This window comes from Hyperolius riggenbachi, chromosome 1, assembly GCF_040937935.1.
Source record: "Hyperolius riggenbachi isolate aHypRig1 chromosome 1, aHypRig1.pri, whole genome shotgun sequence".
NCBI classification, from domain to species: Eukaryota; Metazoa; Chordata; class Amphibia; order Anura; family Hyperoliidae; genus Hyperolius; species Hyperolius riggenbachi.
In genome coordinates, this window is record NC_090646.1 from 372676909 (window position 1) to 372704215 (window position 27307).

General features: G+C 43.4%; 1 protein-coding gene across 1 annotated transcript in view; it reads right to left on the reverse strand.

Annotated features, from left to right (window-relative positions):
• LOC137551476 (stimulated by retinoic acid gene 6 protein-like) overlaps positions 1 to 27307 on the reverse strand; it is a 64715-nt gene that overhangs the window by 23853 nt on the left and 13555 nt on the right. The window contains exons 5-9 of the mRNA XM_068271343.1: positions 19922 to 20042; positions 16324 to 16369; positions 9968 to 10096; positions 9230 to 9297; positions 5996 to 6104 (exon numbers count right to left, since the gene is read on the reverse strand). Of these exons, the coding sequence (XP_068127444.1) occupies positions 5996 to 6104; positions 9230 to 9297; positions 9968 to 10096; positions 16324 to 16369; positions 19922 to 20042 (473 nt within the window). The remainder of the gene's footprint in view (positions 1 to 5995; positions 6105 to 9229; positions 9298 to 9967; positions 10097 to 16323; positions 16370 to 19921; positions 20043 to 27307) is intronic.

Consider the following 27307-nt stretch of genomic DNA (forward strand, 5'->3'; position numbering starts at 1 on the left):
TACAAAGGCTGGCAAACATAGCAACTTAAAGTATCTCATGATAATATATAATTTTACATCACAGAAAGATTTTCATTCATCCATGTCAAAGTATACCAAAAGGAAATAAAAGGTTTCTTCAGCTGCATAACTTTTTGTGAGAAATGAGCAACCTCAGTTCTAGTGAGGTGTAGAAATGTGCATGTTATTATTATTATTTAGTATTTATATAGCGCCAACATCTTCCGCAGCGCTGTACAGAGTATCCCTCCTGTCCCTCGGAGGAGCTCACAATCTAGTCCCTACCATAGTCATATGTCTATATTGTGTAGTGTATGTATTGTAGTCTAGGGACAATTTAGGGAGGAAGCCAATTAAGTTATCTGTATGTTTTTTGGGATGTGGGAGGAAACCCGGAGTGCTATCCACTTAGTCAAGCCAAGAACCAGCGCATCGCAAGGAGCCAAACATGCATGGACGTCCAGCAACTTGTGTATGCAGTCCAGTGTAGTGTAGTGTAGCACATTGGGAACACCAAAAAAACTTTGAGGAAGTATATGGCCCCATGCTGGAAGGCTAGTTCTGAAGGTCTAGACTCAACAGTCATCCTACAGCTCAAGGACTAAGGGCACTTTACTGAGTATAGCCAAACGCACATTTTTGGGAAAGAAGAAAACTTGATCACAAGAGGAGTGAAAGAGGACATCTACTGTATATCAAAATGAGATCCCTAAACATGGAAAGAGACATTCACACCATTTATCATCAGCGTAGAGACTGGGCAAATGTAGGCGTGTCTTCTGGCTGACGGATTTGTATTGCAAACGTTTGTCAATCCTTCTCTAGGCTGGTTGTATAACCAGTTATATTAATGGAGTTTACATTGTGCATGATGGAATGTGCATGGAGAGGTGATACAGAACAACAAGGCAGCCAACCACTTAATGACCAGCCGCCGCCGTGAACAGAGCGAAAGTGCTTCGCCACGTTCGAAATATTCGTGCTGAGCCAGCCCGAGCCGCAGTAGTGTTCGAACACGGGAGGCCACGTCTACCTCGAACGGGCGCAGGTTCCCCATTAAAGAGTTTATAAATTGTGGTACGCAAAATGTGACATATCTTATCACATGTATCGAATGTTCCCTGCAATATGTGGGGTGTACAACGAGACCTTTACGCGCCAGAATTGGGGAACACTACTGCGGCTCGGGCTGGCTCAGCACGAATATTTCGAACGTGGCGAAGCACTTTCGCTCTGTTCACGGTGGCGACATGTCTTCTTTTCGCTTTCATGGTTTGGAGAGGGTATTCCCAGCCCAGAGGGGTGGGGACCTGTCTAAAAGACTTACTAGTCGTGAGGCCCTATGGATCTTTAGAATGGGTAGGAGAACCCCTAAGGGTTTGAACTCTCGTTGGGATCTAGCACTGATAACTTAACATCTTGCCGACCAGGGGATTTTTCAGTGATCGGTGCTGCGTGGGCTCTACAGCCCGCAGCACCGATCAGGAGTGCAGCAGGGCGATCAGACTACCCCCCTTTTTTTCCCACTAGGGGGATGTCCTGCTGGGGGGGTCTGATCGCCGCCGGCTGCTTGCGCTTGCGGGGGGGGGGCTCTTCAAAGCTCCCCTCCGCAGCGCTTCCTGGCCTCCTTCCCCTTCCCTCCCTCTCCCTCCCCTTGTGAGTGGCGCAGGACGAAGTTCCGTCCTGCGTCTGATAGGATAGGCTTCTGCCTATCAGATGCCAGCGATCCCCGGCCAATCAGAGGCCGGGGATCGCCAATCTACGTCATGGCGCTGCTGCGCAGCAGCGCCGTGTGATGTAAACAGCGGGGATTTCTTCCCCGCGCGTTTTTTTGCATTTTGCCGGCGAGCCGCGATCGTCGGCTCTCCGGCTGTTCACGGAGACACCCTCCGTGAACTGACATGGAAAGGCCGCTCGATCGAGCGGCCGTTTCCATGGTAACCCGCAGACGACCAGTTTACGCCAATCAGCGTTAGCTGGTCGTCAAGAGGTTAATATGTAGCTGCTTATTATATTATGTTGTTCTCATATTGTTTGTCAAAATGCAATTTTATTCATTTATTTTATGAATTGTTTTATATATCAATCAGATTGTTGGTATACCATATATTAGGTCACTTTCAGAGAGAGGTACTGAGCAATTGATGTTAATCTCTTTTTGACTTGTGAATATCTCTTCCTTGATGTGGAGTCTAAAAGGGGAGTGTTTACCTTTTGGCCCACCCCCCTCTCCCACAGGAGGAAGGTATATATGGTTGCTTACTGTCATTTGATCTTTTAGCTATGAGTAAGAACCTGCTGGTTCGAAACATGTCAGCTATATGATGTGTGAGCTTGTTGGATACGTCCAGAATAAAGGAACCTGATTTATAGGACACTGTGCGGACACTCCTCTGTCTATGTGCACTATAGTAGAGTATGTGGCTCATTTAATTGGTGGGCAGGAACTTTATTTAAAGCAAATCGAAAGTGAAAATAAACCAATGCAATAAACAACTGTATTTATAGTTGTTATCCTAAATAGGACTTTCGTGGAATCCCAGTCTTATTTTGGTTTAAAGGGTTACATATCCACATTACATAAAAATAGTTTTTAATGTTATTCAGCTCCCATTCATTCACTGTGATATTCTGGGGGTTTTAACTCATTGGTAGAGTAGGTCAGCAGCATCAAGGGTCACAACACACCAGCCAGTGAGTCTTTTTAGGGTAAAAATAAAACAATCCAGCTTTATTGTCAGTCAAACAATGTCCATAAACAGTAACAAAAATATACAGCCTTCTGCAGCCACACTGGCTTTTCGGTGACACCCTGCCACGGGCCTAATGGCAGTCCTGGTGCCACTCACCTTTTTCCAGGCTTCTCCTGGTTTACCAGTATTGGAGTCCAACTCCCCTCCAGCACTTGCGCATCAGCAGCTTCCCTGCTGCTACAGGCCTGGCAGCCCTCTCGGCTGCACAGCCTTTCCGGAGCCTGCTTGCTCCACATACAGCCCACTGCATACTGACTGATGCAGGTACTTTTGCAAATTCCCACAGGTGAGTTCATTAACCCTCCGCCTCTGCCAGACTCAAGCCTGGACTTGGAGGAGTGGCGTGTAAATCCCACCCTTCTCCCAATACACGCCAGCCCTGGATCCCATACTAATCTGCAGGATAAGGTTGTTGGAAATGTGCAACAACTGACAACATCCAGGACCTTTTCCTTCAAATCCAGACCTGAAACAAGCAGACATCTGCTCTGATCATCACACCACACAGAGACCTGCTGTCCTAATTAGTTATCAGTGATAGTAACACCTCTATGTAAATTCAGAGAAGCTCTGGATTCGTAGCCCAAACAGTGAAAAATAAAAAAACGAACACAGTCTAGTTCTAAGCAGGATCGGGAATGTACATACAGATATTTATCTCATCGTGTCACACTTCACTTCACATACTCTTTTGCAGTGGCGTAGCTAAGAAGCCATGGACCCCAGTGAAATTTTAGCATTGGGGCCCCGAACCATGCTATAGATAACCATTGATGCAACACACCAAAACTAATCAAGGACAACCACAGTATCAGAGGAGCAAGAAGGGGATGGGAAACTGTGTGTTAATGATCACTACTATTCAAATCAACTATAAAAGTGAATATTATCAGCACAGGACTAATAAAGAGCTAATACTATGGTTGAGGGGTGGGCCCCTCGGGGCCCCTCTAGCCCAAGGGCCTCAATGCGGTCGCTACCTCTGCACCCCCTATTGCTACGCCACTGCCCTTTTGATGTTCCAAAAACTCTTTCTGCACTGGACACTCTGGGCTTTAAGGGACACTTAAGGCAGGAATAAAAAATCAGTTTTACTCACCTGGGGCTTCTACCAGCTCCCTGCAGCTGTCCCATGCCCTCACAGTCACTCACAGAGCCTCCGGTCCCCCGCCGCCAGCTAGTTTCATTTTCGCTGACAGGGAGTCGGCAGGCTTTCTGCACCTGCGCAGGCCTGGCCACGCGTATCCTTCTTCATGTTCCCATCCTCAAAAGCATCCTGCACAGGCGTAGGACGCTATTGCGGACGGGAGCGAAAAGAAAAATACGCGTGGCAAGGCCTGTCGGGCCTGTTAGCAAAAACGAAACTAGCTGGTAGACCGGAGGGTCCATGAGTGACTGCAAGGGCTTGGGTTGGCTGCAGGGGGCTGGTAGAAGCCCCAGGTGAGTAAAACTGTTTTTTTTTATTCCTGGCTTAAGTGTCCCTTTAAAGGGATACTGTAGGGGGGCTGGGGGAAAATGAGTTGAACTTACCCGGGGCTTCTAATGGATCCCCCGCAGACATCCTGTGCCCGCGCAGCCACTCGATGCTCACACCGATGCTCCGATGCTCCGATGCTCCGGCCCCGCCTCCCGTTCACTTCTGGAATTTCAGACTTTAAAGTCTGAAAACCACTGCGCCCACGTTGCCGTGTCCTCGATCCTGCTGATGTCACCAGGAGCGTACTACGCAGGCCTAGTATGGTCTGTGTCTGAGCAGTACGCTCCTGGTGACATCAGCGGGAACAAGGACACAGCAATGCAGGCACAGTGGTTTTCAGACTTTAAAGTCTGAAATTGTAGAACTTAACCGGAGGCGGGGCCAGAGCATCGGTGAGTGGCTGCGTGGGCACAGGATGTCTGCGGGGGACCGTTAGAAGCCCCTGGTAAGTTCAACTCATTTCCTCCCGACCCCCTACAGTATCCCTTTAAGCAAGTATTTGGAAAATTAAATTTCTGAAATGCAATACAGCTCTCTTCTGCTCATGCTGGGGAAAATAAAACCACATGATAGAGGTGAAATGATTTTGCGGTTTCCCGAGAAAATTGACATTTTACAGTATTCAGAGTTCAGCTTTAATTAACTTTAGATTTAAATTGGCTGAAAAGACTTTTCTTGATCATCTGAGGTGTCTCCAGATTGTCCTACCCTGTCAACAGAGCAAGACACAACAACGTGTTTGCACAAGGATCTTTTTAAAACTGTCACCCAAAATGATCATAATTATTTTCTGTTGACAAAAGTTTAAAGTGTGTACATAGGTGTTATATTCCATACATTCCATACAATTCATGAGTACAGTATATGTTTTCTCACACCTAAGAGAAGATCAGGAGCTAATCAGGCAAGTCCGATAGATTGAAAGTTCCTTGTGAAATGAATGCTTTGCTTACTGGTTATGTGTATTGATTCAGTTAGGACAGATATGCTGCTTTCTATATATGTAATAAGCAGTAGGGATGTTCATTCGGATTCGACGGAATTGAAATTTGGAAAAGGAATTTCTGCGAAATACAGCATTACTGCAACTCGGTAATTTTTGCCCATTCGCAGAATTCATAAGCATTGGGACCAATCAGAGAATGCAGAGTCGACTAGGAACTATTTGGCCAATCAGAGAATTAAAAAATTACCAAAAAAAGACTTATTGGAAAGTAAAAATCCTTGGAATCGGTAATCCGCATTGTTGGAAATTGGAATTTCTGCCAAATCAGCATTTCCGACCATCCATAATAAACAGTATGCTTATTAGTGAGAATGAATTTCTTCTACATAAATTTCCCTAATGGAGACATGGCTAAGAGTGTGATTAAGCCGCTCCTTTATGAGCTTATGAACAAACACTGAGGCCCATATGCAATTCACTTTTCCTCCTGAGTTTTCTCCCAGGTGATATTTTAAAACTTGTCAATAAAATGCCTTTTAAACCACCAGCAAGCAATAAAATACTCAAAATTATTTTGATAGTACTTTTTACCTACTTATTGATACATTTTTCCATTGCAAAGTGCTAAAAAGTTATTTTAAATCAAAGATGAAATGTTTTCTCCTAGGAGAAAACTCAGGTGAAAAAGTGAATTGCATATGGGCCTAAGTACTCAATTTTAAAGTACATTCAGTGTTAGTAGTAATAATTAAGTAGTTTGAGGATTTTATTTATGTGCAATAACTTCATTTTGGTTTTACCTCATTTGTTGAGACTTACAATGTATAAGCAAAACAACGACAGCACAGTAGTACCGATCATTCTGCTTGGAAACTTAAAACATGGGTCCCAAGTGTATATTTTCCTTTCAAACCAGGATTGTTGTACCCTGCAATAAACAAGCATTTTACATTATTATGCCAACGTAAAAGAAACTATTAGGTCTATGTTTGCTAGAATACCTGATTTATCTCCACCAAGAATGTTAAAAGTTTTGTAGAGTGTATCGTAACCTATGGACTAAATTTTCGAAAGATTTTCTTTTCACCACTCCCCTCAGCACTAATTAGCAATGCAGATATTTACATTTTGATTTATTTTTTTTACATTTTGTACGCAATGCAAGTAAAATATTTATAATAATAATTGAAAGTACCCGTATGCATTCTGGTAGGCTGCATCCAGGAGTTCCTTATTGCCAGAGATGTGTAAGTTAATTCACCAGCACAGAGAAAATCACCTGACACAGCCCACCTCCTCACACTAGTGAGATATTTGCTGTTTCTGGCCAGCACTGCAACTGCAGTTTAGCAATTTCTCCCTGCTCAGTGTGTATGAATTTAATGTATCTTAATCTTTCCCCAGTGTCTTTATAAAAGCTGCATGTATCACTCGTCAACGTATTCTGCCTGCAATTTAAAAAAAAATAAAACATTACCCTGCCCATTTATTTATTTATTGAGGGGAAATTAAAAGAGAGACAAACAAACAAGCCCAGGCAGCATTTCTTTATTTTCTGCAGTGTTTTATAAATAAATATTACAAATTTTTATTTTATTTAAAACCATTTAACTCATCATTATTCCTGTGAATGGTGCTACTGATTGGCACTTAAAGGGGCCCTGAGCAATGCATGGAAATCAAAATCAGGACTGCGCATGGAGGAAAAACATTTTAGCCATTTATTTAGGAAAGGGTTCCTTACAGTAAGAGTGATTAAGATGTGGAATGCATTGCCACAGGAAGTCGTTATGGCAAACTCTATACCTGCATTTAAAGGGGGCTTAGATGCTTTCCTTGCGTTGAAAGACATCCATGGCTACATTTACTAGGTAATGACTAATGATGTTGATCCAGGGATTTTATCTGATTGCCATCTTGAGTCGGGAAGGAATTTTTTTCCCTTTTGGGGCTAATTGGACCATGCCTTGTAAGGGTTTTTCACCTTCCTCTGGATCAACAGGGATATGTGAGGGAGCAGGCTAGTGTTGTACTTTGTCCTCTGGTTGAACTCGATGGACGTATGTCTTTTTTCAACCCAAATAACTATGTAACTATATGTAACTTACCTGGGGCTTCCACCAGCCCGCAAGGTCCGCTGGCATCTTCCTGGCCTCTTCTGTGGTCCCATTGTCTGGTCTGGTAATCCGGCCACTTCCAAGCAAGTCACACTCCTGAAGCACGCCCGCCACATCATCACGCCAGGTGCCGTCAGTTTCCTGCGCATGCACGGTTCTCTAAACCCTGTACCGTGCATGTGCAGGAGGCTTCGGGAGCATGCACAGACTACTTGCTTGGAAGTCGCTAGATTACTGGACCAGACAGAGTGACCACGGAAGAGGCCAGGAAGATGCCAGGGGACCTCGCGAGCTATGGGGGCTGGAGGAAGCCCCAGGTAAGTCCCGATTTTGATTTTCATGCTCTGCTCAGGGTCCCTTTAAAGTGAATTACAGTAGTGGATGTTGAAGCCGATTACCAGAAAATATAATTGTTCTCATTTTTACAGATATGACCTTGTTAAAGTTACATGGTTAGTTTGGTTGAAAAAATACATTTTTCCATCAAGTCTAATCAGAAAAAAAAATAAATAATAAAAATAAAACACCATCTTGAACCTGCACATATCCCAGTTGATCCAGGGGTAGGCAAAACAACCTTACAAGGCCTGGGCCAATTTGCCTTAAAAGGGAAAAATTCCTTCCCAACTCCAGATGACAGTCATATAATTCTCTTCCGGGAATTACCTAAAAATTATAGCCGTGGATGCCCTTCAATGCAAGGAAAGCATCCAAGCCCTCTTTAAATGCAGATATAGAGTTTGCCATAACTACTTTCTGAGGTAAGATGTTCCAGATTTTAACCATTCTCACTGTGAAGGACCCCTTTCTAAATAGATGGCAAAAACATTTTTCCTCCACACGCAAATCACGTCCTTTTGTTCGTCGTACGTCTCCTAGGGACAAAAAGCTGATTTGCCAAGCTTTTGTAATGCCCTCTGATGTATTTATACATGTTAACATCTTGCCTCACGCCAATTGGTATGAACTCGGCAGCTCCCCCAGGACCGCCTAATGCGCATTGGCGTAAAGTCCTCCTGTCAGTCATCAGCCGCCCAGGGGGCGATGGCCACTAGGAGACTGTTAGACGGTGAAACCGCTGTCTATTTACATTGTACAGTGCAGCGTGTCACTCGGCTGTCCCCTGGGGAGGCACAAGAGTGACCGTCTCTCATAGGCTAATGCCTATGACAGCCAATCGCTGTCATTGGCTGGAGGAGGGAGAGAGGGAAATATAAATAAATTAAAAAGGGAAAATTTATAAAAAGTACAAACAAATAAAAAACTAAATAAACATCATAGGAGCGATCAGACCCCACCAACAGAAAGCTCTGTTAGTGGGCAGAAAAGGGGGGGAATCACTTGTGTGCTGAGTTGTACGACCCTGCAGCAAGCCCTTAAAGTTGCAGTGGCCTGAATTGTAAAAAATACCCTGGTCACTAGGGGGGGTGTAAGCCTATGGTTAAGTGGTTTATCAGGTCACCTCTCAGTCGCCTTTTTTCCAAGATAAATAAGCACAGTTTGTCCAACCTTTCTTGGTAAGTGAGATCTTCCATCCCTCCGATTAATTTAGTTGCCTGTCTTTGAACACGTTCTAGAAGTCAATGTCCTTTCTATAGTGTGGTACCCAAAACTGTATTCCATACTCCAGATGTGGCCTCAGAAGTGATTTATACAGAGGGAGTACTATACTAGCATTTCAATATATTATTTCCCTTTTTATGCATCCCAGAATTTTATTTGCTTTCGCTACCGCTGCTTGGCATTGTATACAATTACCTAACTTGTTATCAACCAGTAAAAATCAAATGTAAAAAAAATGAAAAGTGGAGATCTTTTTTCCCTCACATTTTTGTTTATTATTTTATTTATAGGCCACTTTGTTTAGCTTTTTAGACCGAGTACAGCTTTATGTGCACATTAAACATGTAAGAGAAGGTAATATAAAACAACTTACTGTACAGGTTTCCTAAAGAGTCTCTTCACATGCTCTGATTGATGGATTGGAAGGAACAATATTTCATCCTTGAGTTAAAACAGAGTATGCAGTGAAGGCACTAATTAGAGCAAAACTACGTAACATGATGATTTTTTTTTTCTGAACTGGAAACAAAACATTTAAAATCCAACTTCTGGCACATAACAGGTGCTGAATAAGGAGAGTCTCTAAATGTTACTGTTATATGTTGGCTTTTTTCCTCCATGCACAAGTGGCTTAGTTCTACTGGGCATGCATGGACCATACTCACGCATGCTCAGTCAGGATGTCTTCTTCCATGGCTGGGAGTGCATCTGATAGAAACATGTTCAGAGGGCTCCTTTAAATAATGTTTAGGAGGACCATTTACTGGGACAGTGGGGTGCCAGAAGATATGGGAAGCCTTGACCATCCAGAGGCTTCCCACTATAAAATTAATATCTTAGTTTTATTTTTAAATCTGCTTTGGGGTAACCCTAACCCTAGTACAAAATTTTGTTATCAAATCTGTGCTCTCCAGACTCTTACTTGCATGATCTCTAATGATGTATTTTACTCATCAGTTATGTTCCAACCAACATACACAACAAGATTAAATGACCTAATTGTATTTCTTAGATAAACTGTAAAAGTAAACATTCAATTTGCAGTATGAAAGAGAAGGCTGACTGACTGCACTGTTATTTATAGATCTTATTTAAATAAATTGATACTTACATTTCTGATGTCAGCACCCAGCAGTATTCTTATGGACTTAATAAATATATGAACAAAGCGCCCCATTAAGAATACCAAGCACAACAGAGTTGGCCAATTAAGGATGACCTTTTCATTCTGACCTATGATCTAAAAAATAAAGTAAAAACAAAAATAACGAGACAATCAATGCAAATTTTGCTTATTTTTCAAAACCTTATTTTCAGATTACAAAGTGTTGCCTTAGCTCTGAGCCCAGAGACAGCAGCTATTAGTAAATGTAATGCTGGCCATAGATTTGCAAGCATTTTTAACAGATACGATTCAATATAAAATGAAAATATAATAGGCAAGTGGCACTGGATTAGAGTAGTGTGTGCCCAGACATACTTGCTGTGTCCTGCCAGATAGGAAGGTCTGAAACCAGCTAAGAACAGTACCCCTTAGGCCACAGTAATTCTTCAGTCGCTGGATTAGTATTTCATGGTCCACAGTATCAAATGCTGCTGACAAGTCAAGAAGAATCAGAATTGAGCAATCACCCTTGTCCCTTGCAGTAAGTAGATCATTCATTACTCGGACTAATGCTGTTTCAGTGCTGTGCCTTTTCCTGAATCCTGACTGAAAAGTATCAAAGATGTTGTTATCTATAAGCCTGGCTTCTAGCTGGTTGGCGACTGCTTTCTCGATAACTTTTGATAGGAATGGTAAGTTCGCCACAGGTCTGTAGTTGGTTACAGAATCAGGATCTAGTGATGGTTTCTTCAGGAGGGGTTTTATAATTGCTTTCTTTAGTTCTTCTGGGAAAAGTCCACTTTGCAAGGAGCACTGAGTGATTTTGTAAAGTGCTGGCCTGAACAGCGCTGGGCACTGCATTAAGGATCCAGTTGGGCCAGGATCCAGGTCGCAGGTAGTGGGGCGGAGACTTTGAATGAGAATTCCAAAATCTTCTACACTCAGAGTGTCAAAGACTTGCCATGGTGGTACGGTAGTAGGCATATGCAACGTCCAGTGGTCAATTGATGTTGTTGGTGTAATGCTGGCACGGATGGTAGACACCTTGTTTGTGAAGAAGGCAGAGAATTCTTCACACCTTTCCCTGGAGTATGTGGTTGGGGCTTTTAGGCAGGAAGGATTGCAGAGTGATTCCACTGTGTGGAAGAGTTGAGCAGCTCTGTTGTTGGCTGTAGATATTTTGTGCGAGATAAAGTCTGATTTTTTCTTGGTTATTGCTTGTTGGTATTGTCTGAGGTGTTGAACTAGGCTAGATTTGTGCTCCCCAGTCCCTGATTTACGCCACTGTCTTTCTAGTCTGTGCCCTTTCTTTTTTAGATCCATGATGGTTTTGTCAAACCAATTAGCTTTCTGCTTTTTGGTTGCTGATTTGGTGCGCCATGGGGCAATACTGTCAAGTGTTTCATATATCGTGTTGTTGTACTGGGTTACTAGAGAGTTTGGGTCCATTTGACTGTGGAGCAGATTTGTAAAATCCAGGTTGGCAGTTATCCTCTCCGGTGTTAATTTACTCAGGGGACGGGTTTTGATTGTTTCTTTAGGGAGCTGCTTGATAGGGTGATGTTCAATAGTAAACTTTATTATGTGATGGTCTGACCATACCACTGGGGTTACTGTTATGTTACTAATGTCCATTCCAAGGTGGAACAGTAAGTCTAGCGTATGCCCTCCTCTGTGGGTAGCTGATTTTACAACTTGTGTGAAGCCTAGTCCACCCATGAGATTTATTAGTTCATTTGCATCTTGTGATTGAGTGTTATCAGCCCGGATGTTGAAGTCACCAAGGATGATCCATCTCGGATAAGACAGAGCCAGCATGGCCAGAAGTTCTGGGAATTCCTGTAGGAAAGGGTCAGCATCTCCGGGGGGACGATAAACCACTAAAATTTTGAAGCCTTTACCAGCTGAGATCTGGGCACCTATACATTCAAAGGACTTTGTTGAGCCAACATTCAGGGCCCTGATCTGCAGAGTTGTTTTGCCACAAATTGCTACACCCCCTCCTCTGCGCTCTCGTCTTCCCTCACTTAGGACTGAGTAATTGTATGGGATGGTTGCTTCCAATGTGGGGCCCGCATTGGCATCAATCCAGGTTTAAGTGATGCATGAAAAATCGCATGTCTGAATAAGGTCCGCAATAATGGCTGTCTTATTGTTTATAGAGCGGGCATTGCAGAGCAATGCAGTGACTGCATGGGGCTTAGCAATGGCGACTGGGTTCACTGCCGGGGTGTTACTGCATCTCTGACTAGGGACATGGTAACTTCTGCTACTTTCAGCATCTGATTTCCAGTACACATCACTAGAGATCGCTGGAAAGTTCTTTTCTTTGAATGGACCTGGGTCCCTGAAGTTGGACTGAGACTGAGTGTGGCACTTTTTATGGGCCTGGCCGCCTTTTTTACCTCTGTGCGTTTTATTTAAAATCCCTAGAGATTCCAGCAAATTAGCTTGTTTTTTTCCAATGTGAGATGCAGCTCTCAATGGCCTGAGAGATAGTAAGAAGCTGGCGTTATAGATTAACATTGCTCTTTGGGAAGGAATGGGTTAAGTAAGCTCTTCCTTTGATTGTTGTTGTTTATCAGTGGGGGGTAGACAAAAGCAAATGCTGGCCTTCAGAAGTCCATTGATATGCAGAAACATGGGGCCTACTAAGGTTTACTTAGAAAGGCAATGGAGTCAATATAATTTCAGCCTCTGAATGCATTTAAAGTATTTGTACAGTCTGCAAAAACGGATTGCCAGCTGAAAGATATTACTTCTGTTTGGAGAAGGAGGATGAATTCCCTTACCTTGGGAAGAAGACTTGGGAAGGTAGGAGATCTGCTTGCTGTGTTGCATGGACATGCTTTTTATTGTGTTGGTTTGTTTGAAGCTGTGGACCTCATGAGTATCCAGGTGGAGAAATCCTATTCCATTGTGTGTCCTTGTAGGAGTAGAGAAGGCTTTTGTTTGTTTGTGTGGATTATCAGCTTCCCAATCCCATGCAGGACTCCAAAACCAAGGTCAGCTACACATGACTTTCATGGTGAGTACAATCCAGCTTGTAACTTAGCCATCCATAAACTTCCACGTTTCCCAGAAGGTTCCAGTTGTAGCCAGAGATTTCATGGTGCAGAATCTGTAAGTATTTTTGTTCCTTCTGTGCATATATGTGATTAATGCTTCCCAGAGCCGAGACAAGGTGTGGAGCAGGTAAAAGGAGAGGCTGCCATCTTGAGCGCGCTCAGTACTGCAAACTCTTCACTGGTTGCCAGTAAAATGGAGAATCAATTTTAAGATCTGCCTGCTGACATTCAAGGCTCTACACCACATGGGACCCAAATACATAGCGGATCTATTGGAACTTTATGCCCCTCCACGCATCCTCCGCTCTGCCAACAAGATGAAGCTGGTTATTCCCAGGATACACTTAACATTTGGTGCTCGGGCCTTTCCTATGCAGCCCCTACTCTATGGAACTCACTTCCACAATCAGTACGAGAGGCTCCTTCTCTGGACAGCTTTAAAAAAAGGCTAAAAACTCACCTCTTTTCCCTAGCCTTTGAGACTGCATAATGCAGGGTCACAGCGCTTTGAGTCCCCAGGGAGAAAAGCGCTATATAAATATTATTGTTATTGTTATATAAGAATTTTTCTAAAACGGTAATCTCAATACTATAGGAGCAATCATGCAACTCCATCCCTGAACTGGTGGGCGGACTCTACTTGACATTATGCTTTCTATACATGGACTTTTATGAATTTCTGGAGATCCACCTTATGTACTTTAAACTGGACAAACGCCATATTTTTAGTAGGTTTATTAGATAAATGATAAACTGTATAGAAAATGTTTTACTTTTTCAAACTGTGGATCTTGACTGATTGGGTAGAAATATTCAATAAATATTCAATGGAAAATTCTGATTGATTAAAACTTCTTTAAATAGCTTGATCTATAAAATCAATCATTTTAAAAGAACTAAAAGGAAAAATGTAATTGCTGGTGGACATCTTTATTTTACATGGCTCATATCAAATATTAATTGGAAACGTTTTGTATACCCCTAATTGAAAACTTTTAAAAGAAAAAAAAAGGGCTAAAGATTTTAGGAGACACTTGCATATTGGCTGGAGAGAGTTTGCTAATATGATGTCTCTGAACTTGGAGTGACCACATCTCTCCATAGGCCTTTGGTCCCATGATCACATGCCCCATCAGGCATGTGGATTTGCCTGAAGAACCCCCAGCATGCAGTAATTTTCAATGCAACATGATTACATTGTTATGAAGGTATACACTAAAGTACTATTTTACATGAGTACAACTTTGTAATTTTACTTTGCATGCAAATACTTATTTCTTGTATGGCTGTGGAGTATTTGATCTTTAGCTATTATGAAAAAAACTATATGTCCTCTGTGAATGTTGCTGATGTTTATAACTAAGGAAGTATGGTAATTGATTGTGATGTACATTTTAAATTAATACCATATTTACATCTACTGCTGTAAAAAGTGCTATAGTCATTTTAAATAGTTTTGTATGTTTGCTCTGGGCTAGTTACTTAGCTTGTTGTTGATACAGTGGGATGCAAAAGTTTGGGCAACGTTGTTAATCGTCATGATTTTCCTGTATAAATCGTTGGGTGTTACGATAAGAAATGTCAGTTAAATATATCATATAGGAGACACACACAGTGATATTTAAAAGTGAAATAAAGTTTATTGGATTTTCAGAAAGTGCACAATAATTGTTTAAATAAAATTAGGCAGGTGCATACATTTTGTCATTTTATTGATTCTAAAACCTTTAGAACTAATTATTGGACCTCAGATTGGCTCGGTAAGCTCAGTGACCCCTGACCTACATACACAGGTGAATCCAATTATTAGAAAGAGTATTTAGGGGGTCAATTGTAAGTTTCCCTCCTCTTTTAATTTCTCTGAAGAGTAGCAACATAGGGGTCTCAAAACAACTCTCAAATGACCTGAAGACAAAGATTATTCACCATCGTGGTTTAGGGGAAGGATATAGAAAACTGTCTCAGAGATTTCAGCTGTCTGTTTCCACGGTTAGGAACATATTGAGGTGATGGAAGACCACAGGCTCAGTTTAAGTTAAGACTTGGAGTGGCTGACCAAGAAAAATCTTGAACAAGCAGAAGCGACAAATGGTGAGAACAGTCAGAGTCAACCCCCCACAAACCTACAATATCATCTTGCTGCAGATGGAGTCACTGTGCATCGTTCAACAATTTGGCGCACTTTACACAAGGAGATACTGTATGCAGAGGAAGCATTTTCTCCGCCCACAGCACAAACAGAGCTCCTTGATGTATGCTAAAGCACATTTGGACAAGCCAGCTTCATTTTGGAATAAGCTGCTGTGGACTGCTGAAACTAAAATTGAGTTATTTGGGCATAACAAGGGGCATTATGCATGGAGGAAAAAGAACACAGCATTTCTAGAAAAACACCTGCTACCTACAGTAAAATGTGGTGGTGGTTCCATCATGCTGTGGGGCTTTGTGACCAGTGCAGGGACTGAGAATCTTGTCAAAGTTGAGGGACGCATGGATTCCACTCAGTATCAGGAGATTCTGGAGACCAATGTCCAGGAATCAGTGACAAAGCAGAAGCTGCGCTGGGGCTGGAACAAGACAACGACCCTGAACCCTGCTCAAAATCCACTAAGGAATTCATGCAGAGGAATAGGTACAACGTTCTGGGATGGCCATCTCAGTCCCCAGACCTGAATTAATATAATTAAAAATCTGTGGTGTGAGTTAAAGAGAGCTGTCCATGCTTGGAAGCCATCAAACCTGAATGAACTAGAGATGTTTTGTAAAGAGGAATGGTCCAAAATACCTTCAACCAGAATCCGGACTCTCATTGGAACCTCCAGGAAGCGTTTAGAGGCTGAAATTTCTGCAAAAGGAGGATCTACTTAATATCGATTTAATTTATTTTAATTTATGCACCTACCTAATTTTGTTTAAACAATTATTGCGCACTTTCTGTAAACACAATAAACTTCACTTCTGAAATATCACTGTGTGTGTCCCCTTATATGATATATTCAACTGACATTTTTTATCTTAACAACCAACAATTTATACAGAAAATCATGACGATTAACAACGTTGCCCAAACTTTCGCATCCCACTGTATATCGGCTTTAAGTTTCATTTGTGATGCATTTGCTCATTGTTTTAAAATGTCCAATTAGCCTTAAACACAGCATTAAATGTAAAATGCAGTTCTATGTACAAAGTCCAATAAACAAAACAACACAATTAACAATGCACACTACAACAAAAACACCAAATTGTATATCAAATTTAGAGAGAATTAGTATAGTAAAATGTTATGCTTACTGATCCATCAGGACATGATATAACATCCATCATTGTCACTATAAACCTAAAAAAAAAAATCCAGAATTAACTTGTTAATGAACATACAAAATGCACAAATCCACAACCAGAGTAAAGCTAGAACTGGGGTTTTGTATGTTGAGTTAAAATCTGGGAAAACCTGGTGGCCAGGCAATGGAAGTCTGCAGATCCACCTACGGTTGGGGAGTGGCTTAAAGCGGTGGGTTGGATACAACAGATGGAAGATTTCACGGCTACTATACAGGATAGGCATGAGCAGTTCTGGAGAACCTGGTTTGGATGGTTTGATTTCCAAGAGAAGCAGCATTATCATGCACTTATGAATGGCTAAGCTAATTATGACCATATTTACCTCAGGCTAACTTGTTTTTTTCTATGTCTCTTCCCCCTGGCGTTGGATGAGTGCCTCCTTTCCCTTTTTAGTGTGCCCTTCCGGACCTCCCTGAGCCCTAGCCACAATTCCTTCTTCTTTTCTGTCTTTTCTCTCTTCTCCTTCATCTCTGTTCTATCTTTTCCTCTCTCCTTATTGGTTACTAAGGGGAAAGGGTTAATGTGTTTGTTCATTGTGTTGGCATAAGGCTCAGCCTATGCCTGTTTTGGGATCATTACTGAAGGCCCCTGCATGCCTGGCGTGCATTTCCTCAGCCTCAATAGCTTCCCTGGTGTACGATCCCTATGGGCCCAGGGTAATCCTAACAACTTTTTCTAACGCCCCATGTCAGGCTCGCGAGGCCTACTTTATGATTCATATGGCTTGGCCCTAATACCCCTTCCCCACTTCAGAAGTAATTATGCACTTTTATTTATAAGCTTTTGGAGACACGCTGGATTGCGTCCCCTCAGTCACACATCTATATGTTTTACACTTGAATGCATAAGTATGTACTACTATGTCAGGAAGGTCTTTGCTAAGAGACATGTGTTGCTTTTGACAATTGTCAATTTATTTGTTCTTTCTTCTTTGAAAATAAAAGAATCTTCAAAAAAATAAAAATCTGGGAAAAGCTATGCTCCGTAGATGGAGGCTCAATATCCACAGTGCTATTTCAGATCTGTCATAAACCATGGAAGAAGGATCCGCAAACCAGACTTGGTTGAGTGAAAAAAATGTCTGTTCTTTATTAAATAATGTCACATGACAAAAAGGTAGTGCAATAAAATCACAGGATCGACTATCGATCCTGTGATTTTATTGCACTACCTTTTTGTCATGTGACATTATTTAATAAAGAACAGACATTTTTTTCACTCAACCAAGTCTGGTTTGCGGATCCTTCTTCCATGGTTTGTGCTCAAAGGACTGGCTCTCTAGATCCTGCACCGACTGGTATGTGTTACCATGGGGGTAGAGCGTTTATGAACTTGTTTCAGATCTGTCATAGATGTAATATAACATAGGTTCAGTATGTAGTTAATTATTATTTCATATTTGTATAGTGCCAAAATCTTTTGCAGCGCTGTACAGAGTATATTGTCTTGTCACTTAACTGTCCCTTAGAGGGGCTCACAATCTAATCCCTTCCTTAGTCATATGTATGTATCTTGTAGTAAATGTATTGTAGTCTAGGGCCAATTTAGGGGGAAGCAAATTAACAAATTAACATATATGTATGTTTTTTGAATGTGGGAGTGCTCAGAGGAAACCCACACAGACACGGGGAGAACATACAAACTCCAGCTAGATAGTGCCCTGGCTGGGATGTGAACCGGGGACCCAACACTGCTAGGTGAGTGTGTTAACCACTACGCTAACAATGCAAGCTGGAAATGATCAGTGTCTCACTGGCCATCTCTGCTTAAAGGGACTCCGAGCAGCTCTCATGGGTATGCCTTTAAGACTCCGACCAGTACTGCAAAATACTTAAAGATGCATACCTTTCTGTAGCTTGTGCTCTCCTCTTTCATTTGATGCCAGTTCTACACCAAATAGTTTTCGTTCGATTTCAATTTAAAAATCAAGGCTGCCATCTTGGCTATGTTATAACTTCCGGGTCACCCCTGTCTTCTCTGTTAGAGAAGTGCATCTCTGAATGAAGCAGGAAGAGGAAGTGACATGCATGGCCATTGCATGCTGCTCCTCCAGAGGGGTCATACCACGACTTTGTTGGAATTCGTCTGGCTTAAAGGCATGCGCATGAGAGGTGCTCAGAGTCTCTTTAATAACAAGTGAAAATTCAGAAAAACTTACCAAGTCCTAATCTGTAGTGATGAGCTTAAGTTTTGAGTTTTTGTATTTAGGACACAAAATTGTAAATTCATAATTATCAGAATGTGTAATATCATGTCGTAATTTCACGTTAACCTCCTGATAGTTACGCCGCTCAGGAAGTTTCGCTATTTTTTGCCCGCCAGTCCCCCCCAGAGATTTTGCGCCCGAAAACCCTCCAGCTAGCACTAGGCTAGCTAGTACAAATGCCCGGTACCCCCGATCCCCGCCGCTCCCCCAGCAGCCTCCCCGGACAGCTCCGGTCTTCACTATGGGGAGGATCGCATATGACATCATGACGTCATGCGCAAACCCGATCCTCCCCATAGAGAGACCGGAGCTGTGCCTGGAGGCTGTGCGATCGCTGGATCCAGGGGGGTAACGTATAAACGGGGGGATCGCGAGGGATCCGGGGATGCCCAACACATTTGCTAGCTAGCCTAGTGCTATCTAAAGGTTTTACATTCATTTGGTACAAAAAAAGTGTCGGGCATACCGCTCAGGAGGTTAAATTGTAATTTTTGGTTCAGTCGTAATTACAATTACACAAAATTACAACTAACACGAAATCGTAATTCATGTTTTACATGAAAATTTGTTTCCGAAAATACTCATAAATTCCAAAAATGGGCAGGAAGGTGGAGCCAGTGAGTGTGGGGCTCACCTCTGTGATTGGTACCAAGACATGAGGCTTATAAACCTGATGGATACCTTGCAAAAGGGTAAATGGTAAGCCCATTCCTTCCCTGGAAACTACCTTTCTCCCAATCTAAGGACTGGGATCTTTTCCTCATGCATATGCCCACCAAAGAAGACCTGGGGTTACATAATGAGGGGAGTATATGCTTGTCTCTAGTCACATAATAATAATAATAATAATAATAATAATAATAATCTCCTGCTTAAGAAGGAACCCCCCAGCCCCCCAATGTTAAAAGCTGTATGGGTTGGTTTGGGCCACATGGTGGAGCCTCACTATTGGTAGATCCACCTTCATGGCTTCCCAAACCAGCATAGTAGATCAAGGGCTTAATAAGGTAAGGGCATCCAGTTTGTGTGTTCCACTTTTTTCGCAAGCACGTGTGCACACGCATGCATAAGCACTTTACCTGGAACCACACGAAAGGCCAGCAGCACATTTATTTGATAGATGGTGTATTCAGCTGGCCAACCAGAGTGATGAATATAGAAATGTTAATATGCAGGCATTTTTTTCTGGCTACATTACAATCTGGGCTGTGTTGCTTCATGGTTACAACAGGTATGCTAAGCATTTCATCCTAAATTGCAATCTTTCGGCTTAGTATATATGGCCTATTGACTTATTGGTAGGATAAAGCATGGTGTTTAAAAATGAGAATGGATACCTACCAGGTAAGAGTGTATAAAAATCCTGTGAGAGATCCAATTATTTTATTGTTTGTTGTAAGACATGCAAAAATTGGGTAATAGGACAGTCCAACTTCAATAGCGCCCGCTAAAAGGCCAAGTGCTAAAAAAAAGTGAATACAAATGAGAGTATTTACAAACTACTTTGTTTACTTAGTGAATTAGGTTTTCATTCATGTTGTTTTACAAATATTGAAACTGCCCATTGTGCCCAACAATCAGGAGTGGCGGTGAATTAAAATTAAACATACAGTGAAACTGGTTTAGCTTTAAACAGCAAAGCAGTTAAGTTAATCTGGATGCCAGATGCTCCTAGGTAAAATGGGCGCCGGCATAGGCCCCTATGATAATAGCCATGATTAGCGGCTATTTCAGCTACAAATCGCAGGAGCTAATGTGCCTGCTATTTGTAGCAGCATTTTATCGAACGCCAAAATTACCTGTAAAAGCTGCTTATAGTGAACAAAAAATCTAGGCAGATTGTGGTTGTTGGTAGTTGATTGATAGGCCATAGTATCAGGGGCGTAGCTTAGGGAGGCGGGGTAGGACATGTGCCCCGGGCGCTGACTCCCTAAGGGCGCCCAGCTGCATGTTGTCTTTTTTTTTTAATCTCATCTCTCTGCCAGAGAATCGCTGCGACTGCCTTGCTCTTCCTGTGTGTGACATCACAAGCCGCTGCCACTGCGCAGCGTGCAAAATATCCATGAGTGGAACGCAGGCAGAGCCAGCGGCGGTGGCAGCCAATCAGAGATGATGAGGAGGAGCCGAGGCACTGAGGCAAGAAGTGCGACTGTGGAGGGGGGTGGAGACTGACAAAGTACAGCGGAACCAGCTAAGTCCAACTAGGCTACAGGTAGGGATGCCACCAAGCTGTTGCCCCCCAGCCGGTAAAACTTACACAAAGGCGGCACCTGTACTGTATAATATTTTTACCGGAAAATATCCCTGCAGAGCCGCCGGCTCCAATACCGCTGCCGCTCTTCCTAGATTGGCAGCTTGGGGGGACAAATTCAGCCATTCAGGAGAGAGTGTTGCCCCGCCTCCTGGCTGTTTGTGTACACGCAGGCTGGTGGGGACTGAGGTAGGAGGGAGATTTGATAGGCTGTATTGCCTGTCAGCTGTACATATCCCTGCGTTGGATAGCCAGGAAGGGAGAATGCAGAGACCTGCGATCTTCACAGCCAGCATGTGGTTAATGTGCTGCTTCTGTTTGAAGTGGAATGTGTAGGAGAGGAGAGGACCAGTCTGTCATCATTTCTGCTTACCCTGTGTGGTGTGTGCACACAGTGAAAAACAGCATTGACACAGCCCAGCCCCCCAGGCAGCAGCCAGCAGTGTCATGTGTCGAGAACAGAGAGGCACCCAGGTGACTTGTGAGAGCTGAATTGCTGTGTGGAAGCAGGTAGCAGAGTGGACATAGTCTCACACATATGTGTGTGTGTGTGTGTGTGTGTGTCTCTCTACCCCCTCTCTCCCTCTCTCTCTCTCTCTCTCTCTCTCTCACCTGCTCTCTCTCACCTGCTCTCTCTCCCCCTCCCCTCTCTCTTTCTCTCTTGCCCCCTCTCTCCCAGTCTTTCTTCTCCCCCCCCCTCTCTCTTTATTATCTCCTCCTCTTTCTCTCTCCTCTTCTCTCTCCTCCTCTCTCTTGCCCCTCTCTTGCCCCCTCTCTTCTCTCTCCCCCTCTCTCATCTCCTCCTCTTTCTCTCCCCTCCCTCTTCTTTCTCCTCCTCTCTCTCTTGCCCCCCCCTCTCTTCTCCCCCCCTCATCTCTTTCTCTCTCACCCCTCTCTATCTCCCCCCTCTCTCTTCTTTATCCTCCTCTCTCTTCTCTCCCCATCTCTTTCTCTCTCCCCCTCTCTCTTTTCTCTCGTCTCGTCCTATTTCTCTCTCCCCGTCTCTCTTCTTTATCCTCCTCTCTCTCTTGCCCCCCCCCTTTCTCCCTTCTCTCCCCCCCTCTCGTCTCCTCCTCTTTCTATCTATCCCCCTCTCTCTCTTGCCCTCTCGCTTCTCTCTTCCCCTCTCTCTCGCTCTCCCCCCAATCCTCTATCAGGCCCATCCTCCATTTCAGACTCTTAAGGTGCCCATTAATGATACAATTCTGCGGCCGATCGTTCCCACGGTAATCAGGCAGAAACTATCAGCCATACCCATTAACGGCAGAATTACTGCTAGCCAATTTGATGGGGTTGATCTGAAAAACTTTGATTCCGTTAATCTGATCGATTTTGCTACCTCTAATGGGCAGGACCAATTGCATCAGATGGAACACCGCAGTGATTGGAAATTATCTATCGGTCATGGAATTATATCATTAACGGTCACCTTTAAAGTGTGCCTGTAGATAAAAGGTGCCCCTAGTGGGAACTCACCTCAGGAGGGGAAAGCCTCTGGTTATTAAAGAAGCTTCCTCCATCCTCTGCAGTAAAGGGTATCAAGCTCTGGGAATCCCCCCCCCCCCAAGATCTCCTTGTTGGCATGTGCGAATTTGCCGCGTGGTAAAATAGCCAAGCCCAGTGAAAATAGGCAAGCCTGATTGGGTCTGATCTACTGTGAAGGCGCCTGGTGCACACCTGATCGGGCTCAGCTATTTTTGCCGGATCCCAAGTGGAAAGCTTCTACTGCGCACAGTGGCAACAGGGTCCCAGCGCAATATCAGGCTGGCTGTGGAGGATGGAAGAAGCCTCATTAGGATTCAGAGGCTTCCCCTTTCTGAAGTAAATACCAACCAGGGGCATTTTTCCTTACCAGTGTTTTAATTTAACAGTTGCTTTTATTTCTGTAAATTTAAATTTTCCATTTTCCTTGTGCTATTTTTGAAAGAGGGCCCTAACAAATCCCTCCCACATTTAGGCCACACCCCATGCCATGCCTCAAAGCCATTATTTTCTCTCGCAAACCTAGCGACAGGTATATTAGCCCTGTGTTGGGTAAAACAAAATGTAAAAAAGCTCATCCGCTTGGCGTCCCTCCCTCAGGGAAAATGATGCATCCACCATAAATCATGACATGGATGGGAGTGCGATTACATAGACAGTATGGGGGGGGGGGGGGGGGGGGTCGTGCAGGATAATTAGAGTTGCTTAATAAAATACAATAATATGTGCTTTGCCAATGTTGCTCTGCAGCAGTGGCTGTCCTCACAGGAGCTCACAACCTAATCCTGCCATAGTCATAGTCTAATGTCTTACCATCCTATTATTATCATTCATTTATATAGCAGTGACATCTTCTGCAGCCCTTTACAGAGTAGATAGTCATGTCACTGACTGTCCTCAGAGGAGCTCACAATCTAATCCTACCATAGTCATAGTCTAATGTCTTACCATCCTATTATTATAATGAATTTATATAGCAGTGACATTTTCTGCAGCACTTTACAGAGAACATAATCATGTCATAATCATGTCACTGACTGTCGTCAGAGGAGCTCACAATCTAGTCCGACCATAGTCATAGTTTAATGTCTTACCATCTTATTATTATTATTATGTATTTATATAGCATTGACATTTTCGACAGCCCTGAGGGCAGTCATGTCACTGACTGCCCTCAGGGGAGGTCACAATCTAATCCTACCATAGTCATAGTCTAATGTCCTACCATATTATTATTATGTATTTATAGAGCAGTGACATCTTCTGCAGCACTTTACAGGGTACATAGTCATGTCACTGACTGTCCTCAGAGGAGCTCACAATCTAATCCTACCATAGTCATAGTCTAATGTACTACCATATTATTATGTATTTATATAGTGGTGGCCTCTTCTGCAGTGCTTTGTGGGAATATTTTATGGTTAAAGGAAAGGGATCTTAATCCAACGATTTGCTTGGCAGGTCTCATTACACCACTGCTAACTTCCAGTGCATTTGGCTCCACCCATGACTATGGTCACTTTCCGCTGCATGACCATGCCCATTTTTTGTACGGCGACGCATGTTTACCATGGAGGGGGCGTAAAAACTGTCTTTGCCCCCGGGCGCTGAAGGCCCTAGCTACGCCTCTGCATAGTATTGTACTTCATCAAGCAGTGCAATGCTGAAGTTTGATCAATTCCTGTAGGGAATCTATTGAAAGTTAATGTTCTGTGTGTGGTAGGAGCCAATTCAAAAAGAAATTGATTCCTGTCCGAGAGGAATTGATAGTTTTTACACAGAAAACAATCTGTAAGTATATGGCCAGCTTTAGAAGCCATAATTAAAGAGAAAGTTAATTGACGTGACGTGATGAGATATACATGTGTATGTACAGTGACTAGTACACAAATAAATATGCTGGTTTGCTTTTTTTTCTTACTCTGCCTGAAAGAGTTAATATTCAGCTATGCAACTGACAAGTTTTCTCCAGTCGGGACCCAGTTAGACTATAGCATCCCTCACTGATAAGGAATTACAGCCATAAAATACTTTCCTGGCAGATGACTGGGCTTCTGAGAGCAGGGGATAGATAAAAAAGGGCAATAGTTCATATATTTGAGCACACTTAGACAGGACAGGCTGTTTCATTGAGCTAAACAAAACAATAAACAATAAATTTATATTTACACCCTTAGCCACAAGACTGCACATATGCAGTAGCGGGGCTTACCGTTAGAAAATGGAGGTAAGTGGACGGACATCGAGGAAGCCAAAGCCCTACAGTGGGCTGGAGGAATCCCCAGGTAAGTATAAACCCTTATGTTTTTTTCATCTCTGGTTCTCTTTAACAGTTATGTAACTACATAACTATGCTTTTCCGATCATTTACCCGTATATCCTCGAATATAAAGTGACCTCGTGTATAAGTCGACTCCAATTTTTGACCCTCTTAAGTTGTATTTTCTATTGACTCAAGTATAAGTCTACCCAGCAAAGTTAATGGCTGCACATGGGGACAAGGAGGGGTTAATAACTGCACTGCATAAAGTATTGCAGAAATTAACCCCTCCTGTCCCTTAAGTGCAGCCAATAACTCCTCCGGACCTCCAAGTACAGCAATTATTTACTTCCCTTTCTGCATTCCAGTACCCCCCTCCTTCCCTCCTGCCCCTTTCCTTGTTAATTGTTGTGGCCAGGACTTTTAGACTAGTGGTTTTTTGGGGGCATCTCCTTTATCAAAAAAGTGTCACTTACCAGTTTGTTAATTGCTGCAAATGGGAATGTCACTAATAGTACACACATTACTCAATGTGTTCAGTGTTGCCCGTGACTCGTGTATAAGTCCCCCTATAAGACCCCTATACTTTTGAATTAGGAAGTCAGACCTAAATTTTTAGACTTATAGGCCTCAATTCACTAAGACTAGTCTACAGATAGTTTTTAGTCTACTGATGGTTTGGTGTAATGTTTTAGACCTGTTTTTAGACCTGGTCTAACATTCAGTAATTACACAATTCACAAAGGCAAACAAGAAGTAATCACGCCCACGTTTTTTCTGACAGAGGTTAGACCAGGTGATTTCTTGTTGGTAAAGTAATTCTGTAAGGTATTTTAGATGTGAGAATGGAACCTTTTGAATTAATTATGCAGGAGTTTAATTGTATCCAGAGGAGAGCTTATCAGAAGAGAAGGTTGTCAGTCATAGCAACTTATTTGTAAATTGCATCTTTTGATCATTTCATCTGCTTTACTCACCTAATTACCAAATGGTTTAGACCAGGTCTAAAAACAGGTATAAAACATTTGGTAATAGTGAATTCCCCTTTGATGCAACTGACCAAACCATCAGTAGACTAAAAACCTTCAGTAGACTAGTCTAAACTGCTTAGTGAATTGAGGCTATTGTCGAGTATATACAGTACCTTTCAAGTGACAGGTGTCATCAGGATTGTGGACTGAGTTAGAACTTTCATTTATTTTTTTTCCTTCTATCTCTTTTTTTTTTTGTATGTGTGTGAGGAAACGCGAAAAAGCCGCCGCGTGTGCCAAGAGCTAGGCGGCTGACTCCGCGTCCTACGCGGCGGTTTGCACGCGTCTGGTTGTGTGGATGGAACGCGGAGAAGCCGCCGCATGTCCTGACAGCAAAGCGGCTGTTTGCATGCAGCAGCATGTGCTTGGTGTGGCTGGGTCTGTTAGTGCACCTAGGCAGATAGAGAGCTATGCTCGCGCGGGCCTGAATTCAGGACCTTTATACCTGCAGAGGAAGTGTCAGCTGATCAGGAAGGTCAGCTGATTCCTGCAGGACTCATGATTGGCTGAGTGGTTCGGGCGGGGCGGCAGAGTCCAGCAACTATATATTCTGTTGCTTGGTCAGTTGCTGGTTGCCTGTCAGTGCGATCACAATGTGGGAGCACGCAGGGCCGGGCCGAGGCATAGGCTGGAGAGGCTCCAGCCTCAGGGCGCAATGTAGGAGGGGGCGCACAATTCATTCAGCTGTCATTCCTAATTGTGTTTGAAGCAGAAAGAAATAAGAAAAGGGGATACATAGCAGTGACTGCAAGCCAGATAACTAGATATTAAGGTGTTGGGGAGGTTTTGGGCCCTGTGGCCCTCTTAGTCTAATAGCAATCAGTGTGTGACAGCTGGGGTGGGAAGGATGGAGGGGCGCACTTTGGTGTCTCAGCCTTGGGTGCTGGAGGACCTTGTCCCAGCTCTGGGAGCACGCAGACCCTTAGTCAGATCCTTAAGTGTGCCGGGACCAGCTGGAGCTGTAATCCTACACTTAGCTAGATTCTGTTGATAGCTTAAAGTACTAGTTTGATTGTGATTATCTGTTATGACTTTCTGCCTGTCTGACTACTCTCCTGATATCTGATCCTGTACTTTGTTTGTCTGTGAGTTCTCGACCCTGAGAACTATCTCTATCGATAGGAGATAAATCATGCCTTGTATGTGCTGGGCACCTGCTTCCCAGAGCCAGCGCTGTGTTTGCTGGGCACCTGCTCTCCAGGGCCAGCTCTGTATTTGCTGGGCACCTGCTCCCCAGGGCCAGCGCTGTATTTGCTGGGCACCTGCTCCCCAGGGCCAGCGCTGTATTTGCTGGGCACCTGCTTCCCAGGGCCAGCGCTGTATTTGCTGGGCACCTGCTCCACAGGGCCAGCTCTTTATTTGCTGGGCACTTGCTCTCCAGGGCCCGCACTGTATTTGCTGGGCACCTGCTCCACAGGGCCAGCGCTGTATTTGCTGGGCACCTGCTCCCCAGGGCCAGCGCTGTATTTGCTGGGCACCTGCTTCCCAGGGCCAGCGCTGTATTTGCTGGGCACCTGCTCCACAGGGCCAGCTCTTTATTTGCTGGGCACCTGCTCTCCAGGTTCTCCAAGCTTGTTACTATTCTTCCGTATTCTGATCTTGTACCCTGTCATTCTGATACCCTGTTGCCGAACCTCGGCTCGCTCTTAGACTCTGCATCTGACTCCTGATTCTGTACCCCGATATTTCTGATACCCTGTTGC